Below are 12,581 nucleotides of genomic sequence, written 5' to 3'. Positions count from 1 at the left end.
AAACGTTAAAGTCTTGTTGGTAAATTTTAAACTTATGTCCACAGAGTGTTGTGGCAAAGATAAGGCAATGGTGGAGAGAAACTGTGAAACCAAAAGCTTCTCCAAAGATCTAAGAGACCCAGGTCGATGCCTGGCTGTGCTCCAATCAGCTGGCTGTGAGCCCTGAGTTGTTTGCAGAAAGGCTGACTGATTCTAAACTGGATGAGGAGACGACTGAGATCGCTGCACATTCATCTTCCAGAGGATGTCGGATGGATAAGGAGAAAGAGGGCCGGTGGGAGAGAAAATTGGTTATGTCAGATAACTCAGTATTCAGCACATACATCAGTCTCACTGAGGGTAGTAAATAACTGAGTAACTTCCTCTGGCGGAATTACTACTCGTTGAGTCAAGGCTGAAGGTGCTGACATGAGCACAAGCTGGAGATGAAGCTGCAGATACACACCTGTTCGCACCCAAACACACACTCACACTGTACAAACACAGACAGTACCCACAAAATAACATTGTAGCCTAAGACATCCTATTTGGTTAAGTCAATGACCGTTGCTCAACAGCTGTGGTTACAAACAAATCTAGGCAAAAGACATTTTATAGATGTTCATTGAAAGGCAACCAAGCTGTCTTGAGTTTTGGGCTTGCTCTTGAGCTCCGAACCAGCAGTTGACTGAACAAACTGCACTCACTTGTGCTGGAGAGTTCACCAACGGCTCTCTCAACAGTGAGCGCGTTTACGTTTACTCGAGAAAACCGAATTACTGGGTTAGTCCAACTGTGATCATATTTTTAAGATGCATGTATACACCTTAGTCGGACTAAAATCGGACCGGATCGGATTTCTCATAGTTGGATTAAAACACCTAGCTTATTCAATTGATAGTCGCATTACTCGTGCATGTATACGTTCAATCATATCCGATCGGAAGATTTTTTTCCCAGGGCCGTGAGCCGGAAGCAGAAGGGCGGCGGCAGTGTCTTTCCTCCAAAATAACCGCAAGCAAGAGCACCATTGTGCATCTTGTTTGTGTTATTATCATGTATCATCATGTATCATGATGTAGCTTCGTCTCGCTCTTCGTACGCCATCCATCTTCGAATGCCGAGGCAGAGTTTGTTGTTGCTGGTGACGTAAAGAGGTCAGCTGGAGGTGGCTCTATTAGCACTAGTTGAAATGGGTACAGTGCCACCTATTGTACAGGGTATGACATGCTTCGGCCAATAATTCGATTTTCTCACCGGCATGTATACACGGACAATTGCAGTTGTCTGATTGAGTAGCATAGTCGAACTATGGCTGTAATCAGACTAAGCTGTGCATGTAAACTTACTGAGTGAGCGCTTGAACCATTTAAGTTTATATCCTGCCTGCTTCTCACCTCTACAAACTTCCAACACTGGCAAAAAAAGGCAAGATTGTTGCTTTGGCAAATTTCGAAAAAGCTACAAAAATTGTATACAGCGGTGCGCCGTTTAGCTCAGTTGGTAGAGCTCGCGCCCCATGTGCCGAGGCTCTGCAGCGGACCTGGGTTCGACTCCCGACCTGGGTTCCTTTGCTGCGTGTCACTCCCCCTGTTTCCTGTCATATCTTCAGCTGTACTATCAATAAAGCCATAAAAAGGCCAAAAAAAAAACTTAAAAAAAATAAATTTATACAATTTCAGATGCTTAAAAATCTTGTCATGTTCAGAAATCTAAAAAACAAATCACTTTTTTCGTGCCCTCCATATTAACTTCTCATCATTACTTGTACAATCCTGTAGGGGTGAACCATCTGACTATTTATGATCAATTTTGAAGGCATCCAGAATTTAGCATAAAACTCCTAAAATGGCACTAAGCATCCTTGAGATAGATTTTGTTATTTGGACTATTTCGGAAATATTTTCTATTGTTGTTCTATATAGTTGAAAAACTAGAAAGATGGGGACTCCCCCTTGGTCACATTAAAAAAAAAAAAAAAAAATCAGGTAATCAATACAAGGCTGTAGTTATTAAGCTAAACTGCTATTTCAAGTTACTCCTGAGGATATTGACTATTATCCTGATAATAGAAAATCACAACGATCAACTTGTCCTGAGTTTTTTTTTTACGTGATTCATGGAGAAAGAGGAGCTCACAATCACAATCTAGTTTGCTGCTTGTGACTGTGTTTGGCCAGATTGCCCGACTGCACATTCCTGTAAACTATCAAACTAAACAATCAGCAGTGGTAATACATATTACCTCTTTGGTAGAATTAAAAAGGCTATTGTCAAAGTGCAAACTTGAAGCGTGTACGGTGGGCATTACCGATGAAATCCGATGAAATGCAAACACGGCTCAGTATTGTTTCTGTTTGGCTGACCATCAGTTTTATCTTCTGTCTGCAGACTCTGACTCATCGCTGCATCATGAAGCTCGATATGTTTTCACTGACTGTGACAGCAGCTTTTTTAAGGTGCGCTGGCATCAGTGAATTTTAAAAATAGGACTGTGTGTTCTGCTAATCTGCACAGAGTGACTGTGCATGACTGGAGTACAGTTTTCTCCTGTCTTCCTGGGTGTGGCACTGATGAGGGAGCCGACCTTGGTCTGCATGTCTGCACGGTAATACAATTTCTCGGGCCATCTTGGCAAGTAAAGCCTCTCAAATTTACTAAAGTGTAACTCCAGAGACAGTCAATCACAGCCTTTGCACTGTAAGAGGAGCAATAAACCAGAGAAGGAGAAAGAAGAGGAGAGACCTAATTCACTTTAGAGTCTCCTACATGTTTCATTACTGAGATTGCACTGCAAAAGGCAGGCTGTCGGGAGACATGACAAAATACACACAGACACACACACACACAGACACACACACACACAGACACACACACACACACACACACACACACACACACACTCAGGGATGCATAGAACAGTCGAGCCATGAATGATTTCTGTTCACCGTGGTCATGACACATGACCTGCCAGAAGCTGCTGGCTGCTGAACCTGACCTGGAGGCAAATGTGTCAAAGAGGATACTTTATGTGCAACGAATGAACTCAGTTTTTTATTCTAACCGGCCAATAACAGTCAATAATTAATGGTTTAGTCAATAATCTGGGTTTTAGGTGGCTTTAGAGGCAGTTTATCGCCTCAAATGGAAACTAAATACAAACACATTTTTCGTCATTAAAATCATCTAAAAGGAAATTTAAATACTATAATGATATTTAGTCTAAAATTATACCCAAATGTGGAGTTTAAATACTGTATGTGCAATTTAGACACAACTTACTCTAAATTAAATCCCACTTCAAAAAGCAGCGACTAATGACGCGTTCTGAAATGCAGATGATAATTTAATGTTTTTAATTTCTCCATCATATAAGCCTCACGCTAAGCAGACAGGCGGTAGTTTTCCAAAATAAGAATGTCACATAGTTGCACACACAGCTGACATAGTTTTCATATCGCCTGCTGCCAGGGGTGATAATTCCAATTTTAGCTCGCTGAGTGAACAAAACGAGGATTACCAGAAGCAACTCTGCAAAATTTACCTGTGATGACTGAGCAGGGAGGACAATGTTCCTCATAAATCCTGCTGTTGTTGAACACTAAACGTGTACACACTGTAGCTGTGTGGCACAATCTTACTTTCAATATAATACTGGATGCTTTCTCACTTTTTATCTACTTATCTCTCTTTTCTTTATTTTGAGCTGCATGTCAGGGAGTGCAAACTGATGACAGTGTTTGATGGGGTGTGAACTCCCCCATCAAGTCTCAAACTTGTTTGTATATCAGATAGTTCAATCAAGATTTTGACCACACACTGACCACATTTCTAAATACATCCACCAGCTTATGCAAATATTTCCTTTATCAGGTGATGGAACTGTATGTAAAGAGTCCAGCTCCTCTGTCAAACCTAAAAAGGGGCAGGACTCCTGATAAATGCCTCTGAACGTCACAATATCTGCTGTGGAAGACGGGCTGCAGCTACTTAAGGGTTATTTTGATCATGAATTAATCTGCTGATTATCCTTTGACTTAACTGATCAATTCACTTCGTCAATTGTCTAGTTTTGTTGATCTTATCACACAAAACAATGAAAAGGCATAAATCTTGAAAAGAATCATGAAAAATGAGAAGCTCAAATGTGAGAAAAATGGCTTAAATGTTCAACTGATTATCAAAACAGTCGCAGATTAACTTTCTGTTGATCAATTTATTGAGTGTCCAACTAATCATGTCAGCTGTATTGATAAGATGCAGCTTAATTGCATCACAGTCAAGCTAAAAAACTAAAAGGAGCCAAAATTTAACAATACTATTTCCTGTTGCATTTGTATGGTTTTTTTTGGCCTTTTATTGATAGAACAGCTGAAGATATGACAGGAAACAGGGGGAGAGAGAGAAGGGGAATGACACGCAGCAAAGGAACCCAGGCCGGGAGTTGAACCTGGGTCGCTGCAGAGCCTCAGCACATGGGACGCGCGCTCCACCAACTGAGCTAAACGGCGCCCCTTATTTGTATGTTTTAATGGTGTTCTTGTCATGATTCTGAGTTTCACTTTAAGTGTTTCCTGTTTCATTTTGTAGATTTTATTCTCATGTGACTTCTTGTTGTACTCTGGGAAAGCCAAAGAAAACATTTAATTGAGGTACACAATAAAGCTAATCTTATCTAAATTGCAACATGTCAACAAAGTTCATTTGAAGCCAGCAGATTACCAAAGAGGCACAAACAATAGACTACTGCCCAATGTAATTTGGTTTGCACCTGCATTTGTGCTGCCGTTGGCCTTTGCTACAGCAGGAAGACACATAAAGGCCACATATTTTATTACCCTGACATACAGTATTAATCAGTTTCTTGAAGCTTTGAATGTGTGTGATTCCATCACTAATCAACAAATAGACACTGCCATTCTTTTGATGCCGTTATCTTGTCTTTTCCATAATGCAGCAGCACTTATCCGCAGAGGTCCAGTCTATTTATCTGCTTTCCGGAGCTGTGACCACATCTATTCTGCACATGAACCTCTCTGCTCTCCTGTGTCACAACAACAGATCCAACTTTCACTGGTGGTCTGTAAAACAATCTGACAGAGCGACCAGAGGCTTCAGGGTCAGTTACAGGTCTGCCACTGATCCTACGTGCATGTTCGTATGTTGGTTGTAAATGTACGGACTCAGGTGTGTTCATTACCCTCTTGTATGTATGTGCGTGTCACGGCTCCAAGCTGTAACTCTATCAGCAAACAAAGCACCAGGGGGGTGATGAGAGATGAGACTCAGCGGATGGATCCTCTTACCATGATGAGGCCGGTGGTGATGGGGTCGTTGCAGCCATGGCATAGCTCTCCGAACTTTGTCCAGTAGTCCTTCTTGCAGAAGAGCCGTCCATCTTTTTCATAATACCAATGTGACAGCGAGGCGCTGCACTCACAACACCTGATAGAGGAAGAGACGGAAATAGGTTCATGGCCAGTGGAACAATTAATTAACACCTTTTTAATGGAGCATTTGAAGATTAAATAATTTATTTTTCATTGAGGTGAACATGAGTGACATACAAATCCAGACATGTCAGCAGAAACAAGAGAGAACATCGCAAATATGCAAATTCTGCACGATTCATCATGATCCACACATGCCATTAATCATTGATTCTCTTGACTGTCAAACATAGTGAACACCTATCATAGATATTCATAGATAATCAATCAGAAATTATATTCAATGTAGAATAATACAATAATAAAAGCAACCCCCACCATCCTTATATTTTTCAACCTGGAACCTGAAACGTGCTTTACAAACTATTTAAAACAATTAATTGATGAAGAAAACTGATCTTTCTTTCAATTCTTTCAAGAGCATAAAAAGCAGAAAAATAGTGCTCAACCTCATCAGCACGTCACAGAATCAGCAGGCTAGACCTCCGGGTCAATTAAGCTGTTTTTATGTTGACAGTACATTATGTTTTACTGCACTCTGTAAAAGTACTTTAACCCTCCTAATGACAACCTACAGGGCCCCAAATGATAGTTGTCATGGTGGTAATAAGTGCCTTTGTGGATCTATCACTCACCAACCCAACCTTAGGAGGAACAGACAAATGAGATCACAGTAAAACACATAACTATGACTGGGCCGGAGACAACACAGTAACATTGCAGTCAACTACAACAACATGCATGTCAGTGCAGAGTGCACGTACTTACTAAGTCAACCTCATGGACACCATATAAACATTTCATGAGGAATTCTTTATCTGCTGTGTGACTAAAGAAAGCTCTGTCTTAATTTTGATAGGTTATCATTTGATTTGATCAAACATTTCATTTTAAGAAGCAACTTTGACCATGGTTACACTTAATGGCAAATCTTGGCCTGAAAACTGGTAAACAGAAGGAAAACATGGTGTGTTACATCATTGCCTCCTCCTGGTGTGTCTCAAAATGGCGGACACAATCGGAACAGCTTAAAGGTTTAATATGTACGATTTTAGCAGAAAAGATGCAACAATTAACCATTAACAGAGTGTGAAGACAGAGCAGTTTCAATGTTATGATGTCTGTGTATTGTGTTGCAGAGATATCTACTACAGTTAGCGGGCTCATATGCTAGCCCCTGCGTGTTCCGGTCCAAAGCTCCTGTGCGAGTGTTGTAAACACCAACACTCTCCTGGTTCTGCATGGCTAACTGAGATAACTAGTTTAGCAGTAGTTAGCTGCTACACCAGCAATACTCTTCATCAACCAGCGTCAAGCAATATCAGGGGTTGAACGTAGTTTTAAAAATTTGATTTGGCATTGCAAAATGTATACAAAGGTCTAAAGTGCTGAGGCCACATGACCAGGAAACCTCATGTTGTGAGTTTCAACAGTCTGGTCATTTTCCGTCACAGTAACTGAACCCATTAAAGAGAAGCAGCTTGCTAAAGCTTGCTAGCAACCCCTCTTTAAATAATGTGGGACAAACACAGCACTGTCCATATGACTCAGCAGGTGTTGAAAAGTCATTAACAAACAACAATGTCTAACACTTGTGCAGTATCTGTGCTAACATTAGCAAGCTAGGCTAACTATCTTCCGTTTTCCTAGTGACGGCTTGTCAGCCTAGCTGAATACAATCTTAACAGCACGATGGGTCCTGACAAATATTCATTATCAATATGAGGAAAACTGTACAGAAAAACAATTTTATCTTCTTTTGAACAACGGAAATATGTGAATAAAAGCTACAGTAGGCTGTAACTGTAGGTTTTCTTCCAAAAATGTGCTCCTCACTCTTTCAAAGTTAAGCTTAAGTGTACATTTGTATTCAACTAATCTTTATTAAGACCACACTTTAATTGCTGAATTGGCTGCACTACTTTTCGTTGGCCTACAGACAGACTGCTATCGACATGTTGATCTCTACAGCTCCGGTCCCTCCATCTGTCACCAGAGTTCAATACCAAGCTGCTCCGAAAATCCAGAGTGACTGATAGACATCAGATGCTGAGTGAGGGGCGGATGACGAGAGTCGTAGACAAACGGAGGTGATAATATGTTGACAACGATCCTGTGTGGAGATTCCGTGTCCAATGCAAATAACCACACAGACTACTGCCCACGCTGGTTTGGTATTCAAAATAATGACAAAAAAACCAGTGAGTACAGGCTATTTCCTGGTAGGTGATGATACAGATACAGACGGATTTCAAAAGAAAGCGGATGTTAACAATCTGATGTGACTCAGGCATAACCCTGTTGAACTCAACACAAAAGTGTCATAAAAATGTGTTTGTGAACATTCTATCTTCATATATGTGTTGATGTCGGTAAGTAGGCACATTTTCACTGGATGTGGCTATAAATCAAAAATGTGTGCTAATCCCTTCTCTTATGGTGAAAGCATTTCTGTATGTGCGCGCTCGCAGGCTTGTATGTGCATGTTTGTAATCTGTATAAATCTGTGTGTCTAACAGCCATGACTAAGTGAGTGTCTCCTCTCCTTCCCAGTGGAGCTTTCCTCCCATCAGCCAGCCGTCTGGCCTCGTCCCTGCTCAGGGCAGCTTAAACCCAGGTCTGTTTGCTCTCAAAATATTAAACAGCCCGCGTGGCTTCAAAGGCTGGAGAGGAATAATTCACTTTGTCCCTCATCTCATTACAATTTCCTGCTATTGATATTTACACAGAATTTGAGATTTCTTCCTTTTAGAGACATTGGAGAGTTCTCAGCACAAGACTCTGATTCAATGTGACAGCTATAGATGTGCTGGTCGCTGCTCATTCTTGCAAAAACCTGCAGCCATGTCTTGTAGCTTTGGTTCATTTCAGGCTTTCCTGTTCTCAGTCAATATTTTATGATCATCCCCCCAAACACATCTCATACATTCCCCATCCAAGTTCAAGCTTAAAAACTTAAAATCAGAGGCTGATGGATAGGGACAGGTCGATGCCTATACCGATTTTAGGGTGTAACAAAATCAGATATTGATATATCGGCTGATATACACATATTCTTTGCAATGATTTGATGAAATCAGTGCATTGAAACAGCATCTTTTACTGATTATAACCCCAAAAAAAGGTTATCTTGGGGAAGTCGTGTATTAGATAACATATATGCTGATTATACAGTATCTATGATAGTCTAATATCGGCTCATAATATTAGTCAACAGATAAATGCTACATTACTACTATAAGTAATATTTTCACTATTACATGTCATCGCAAAAATATATTGATCACAGTGCATACTGTCACTTAAATTTGTTATTTGATACAACAGAAAATCAATCAGCAACTATTTTTGATATAAAGATGTCACCTTGACAAAATTATTCGCAGAATAAAAACTTAATCTTCAACTGTAGTCTCACATTCACCACTCTGACGTATATTTCTTTCTGTGAGGGCTTAAACCTGACTTGAATCTGTGCACTGTATTCTCTGGTCTTCATCACATGGAGACACTATGATACTTTGCTGAACATGCTTGTAGCTGGTTGGTAAAGTAACAACTAGTGAAGGTCTCATTAATAAATTCAGCAGAAGCAGCAACTCTCCATGACTTTGCCCGAGGGTCTTGCACCTCCTGCAAGCCTGCACATACACACACAACTACACAACTTGCAGCACAGACACACACACATACAATTTATTTATTAGACAGACAGACACACCCTCTCTTCCCGGCATCTGCATGCAGAGCTCCACTGCAGCTCAGCAGATTGTGGCAGAGCTGCTTCAGTATGCAGCATGTTTGGGTGAGCGGGGGAAGGAGGAGACCTGGAAGTGGGTCAAGGCTTTCAGGAGACGGAGCTACTCAGCTGTCTTGGCTCTCCGCCGCTCAATAACTACCTCTCACTGCGTGCACACACACACACGCTGAAAACCCCCACTGTGGCAAAGTCATACCTGAGGAGGGTACACATGCTCTGAGGCTCAGTTCCTTCATAGTAAAACCTCTCTGAGCTGCAGAGCTGGGAGTGGCAGCAGAGTATTAAAGATATGAGTGAATACATTAGTGACTCCCAGATGGAAACGCCAAATTTCTGCCTTCAGGACAAGAGTCTTATCTCAGAGGTGGAGGAGACAGGCAGTAACGCTTAGTTACAACTCAAGACTCCCATGAATATAAAAAAATTATTCACCATGATAAAAATATCAAATGCTTTTTTCCATGTGTGATCACATTTGGGTTTTTTGTGTGACTGTATTTGTGTGTGCATCGGCATGGACGACTAAGAGGATTATCAGTGTGAAAGACTTAGAGAGAGTCTTTGCCCACTCTGCTATGATGCCCCTGAAAAATCCCCAAATCTAGCTGGATGAGAAGCTTAGCATCCGCTATCACCTTAATGTGGAAGAAATTAAAATTACAATCACATGCCCTCCAGCCGAGAGATCAATAACGAAGCTCAAGGTTAGAGAAGAAAATGAGTGAGAGAATCCTTGAGAGAGTAAATGAAAAGACTAATATCCGTCAAAAAGACAATAATACCATGATTGTATGATTGATTTAAGACACAGAGGACACACGGACGACAAAGAGAAGGCTGCACAGCACCATTGGCCATAAATATCTCCTGTGAACAAGTGAGAGGAAGCAGAGCAGATTTCAGACACCATGAAACCCAGCTGGATACCCTGAGGGTCAGGAAACAGCCAATGACAGAGGAGATGAGAACGAGGGAGTCGGGTGAGTAAATCTGCAACTGTCCCCCCACCACGCTCTAATCCCTGAGAGCATTATATAAATGTCTGGGAGAGCAGTAAATTCCTTTTCCAGGTCAAAAGGAGACAGACTTCTCCCTGGCCTCTCACCTTCTCCTGTCTGTGTTCACTAACATTTGACTCCAGATGAGGACAGTTTTTCACAGTCTGTAATCTGTGAAGGCTAGTTATCAAACTCTGAGAGAAAACCTGTCGTCTTTTAGGTTGGTGGTTCTCGACCTGGGGGCTGGGATCCCCCTAAGGGTCCACAAGATACTGTCAGTCTGAAGAGACTGAGATCATTTACGGGGGGTTCAGTGCAGATTCAAATTTGTGTCTATTCACGCCTGGCCAGGAAATTAAGCAATTAAGCAACAACAGTGGAGCAGAGTTGCGTCTCAGTGGACAGCTGGTAGCTCTTGAGCAGACAGCCGGGGGCAGAGGAGGAATCAACCCCTGGAGGCAGATACTGCTCTGATCCAGAGAATAAGGAGAGCTCACAGTTTACATTTGAAGCTTTTGGGATCAATAAGTGGATTCATCTTTACTGTCACTAATCAACAAGGATGCTGGCTATCTTATGGCTGATGCACAGTAAAGTATTCTTACTGTTTGGGTGTATGAACATTTTGTCATGGCTATCACTCTTTATTCGAAATTCAGAAAATCGTTCAAACTTGGGGTGAAAAGTTCGTATTTGAGCTGTAACAACTCGTCTGAAATGTACAGTCTTTAAGACGTTTAACATTTGCTTGTAAGAACTTGACAAAAGGTGGCATACGCTAACATAATCAAACTAATTGGACCCCTCTGACTGGATGATAGCGCTTGATGAAAAGTCACAGTGATTAAGATTCATCCTCTGGGGATCATGAATGTTAGTAAAATACCATTTACAAATCCATTCAGTAGTTATTGAGATACTTCAGTCTAGATCAAAGTCAACACATCTCTCTTCTGACATTTCTTCAATCATAGCTAAATGATAAGGGAGTTCAACTTCTTCAAAAAATATTAAAATAAAAACAAATTCTTCAACATGTTTTATCAGGTGACAAGGGGTCAAAGGTGAAAAAGAATAACACAAAATTAACAAAAGAAAATACATTAAAATCAGTATTACAGTTACATATTTGAAGTTAGTGGACATTTAAATGAGAAATGAATGTGTAAGTGTGTTTGTGCATGTGTAGGTTTAGATAATGTTATATAAATTATGGTACACCAGAAATATCCATGTCCTGCTCTGCTGTAATTCACATTTATTATTCCCAATGTGATTATCTCATCGGACGGTTTCATGATGTAATATGTTTTTGAATGACTATGCTTCTATTTATCATGCTGGCAGTCTGACCTGGGTCAATACCTAACCTGATTAATTTGTCCCTGGTTGATATGAATGAGTAGAAGCAGAAAGAGAAAAACATCAGGCCTGAATGAATGAATGGAATTAGATTCCCAGAGGGACGGAGGAGCTGAAAAGGATGAAAATGTAAATATACTGAACGAGAAATGATGACTCACAGGTGCCTGAACGAAGTCTCATCTGCATTAACATACTGTATGTAACCATTCAGCATATATCATAGATACATAAAAACGCAACAAAACACTACAGTATGTAATTACTTTTTATTTATATGGGTTTAAACTATTATGGTAATTGATTCATGGTTTTAGTCATATTTAAAGCATCTTATTAACTTGCAAACTAAAGATTTGCTGACTAGATATCTAGATATCTTTGATTTAGCACTGTTAGTCGAGATGGACAGAAAGCAGAAAAAAAAAAAAAGATTGATCAACAATAAAAATAATCAGTATGTGATGATCAGTATCTACAACAGCTGACTGCCTATCAAACTTAATTACACTTTACATGCACAGGGAAACAGCAGGCATGCAAATGGACAATTCATTATTAATGAGGGCAAAATGTTTCCATTAATTCTGTTGTGTGTTGTGTTGAAGCTGAGCTGACATGCAGAGCGCTGCGGTTTTACATGTCAGCTGTGTCTCAAATATGAATCTGCCCTGCAGCTGCTCGGCTAAAATGCTCCTGAGATGATGCACCATTTTTATTTTCTGCCACATGTATCTGTGCTTAAGTACACATCAGAAGTAGGGCTGCATCTCACAATCATTTTCAATAGCCATATGTCTTTGTGATTTAGACCGCTGATTAATCAAAAGAAATTTAGTTACCATATTATTTCGATAAATAATTAATTTTTTCGGTCATTTTTCAAAAAAATATCTTATTCGGTGCTTTTCTTTGTTATCTATGATAGTAAAAGAATAGTCTTTGGTTTTTAAATAATAGTAATAATAACTGTATTTATATAGCATTTTTCTAAGAAATGCTATAAAAAGACAAAAACAGGAAAACTACAGA

General features: G+C 40.2%; 1 protein-coding gene across 2 annotated transcripts in view; it reads right to left on the bottom strand.

The window, feature by feature from the left end:
• Positions 1 to 12,581, bottom strand: part of limk1a (LIM domain kinase 1a) — a 56,332-nt gene that overhangs the window by 23,299 nt on the left and 20,452 nt on the right. For both annotated transcript variants that reach the window (XM_030397659.1, XM_030397669.1), the window contains one exon: positions 5,286 to 5,424. In XM_030397659.1, the coding sequence (XP_030253519.1) occupies positions 5,286 to 5,424 (139 nt within the window). The remainder of the gene's footprint in view (positions 1 to 5,285; positions 5,425 to 12,581) is intronic.

This window comes from Sparus aurata, chromosome 2, assembly GCF_900880675.1.
Source record: "Sparus aurata chromosome 2, fSpaAur1.1, whole genome shotgun sequence".
NCBI lineage: Eukaryota > Metazoa > Chordata > Actinopteri > Spariformes > Sparidae > Sparus > Sparus aurata.
The sequence above is the reverse complement of the archived record's forward strand: the minus strand, read 5'-3'. Positions and strand labels throughout refer to the sequence as shown.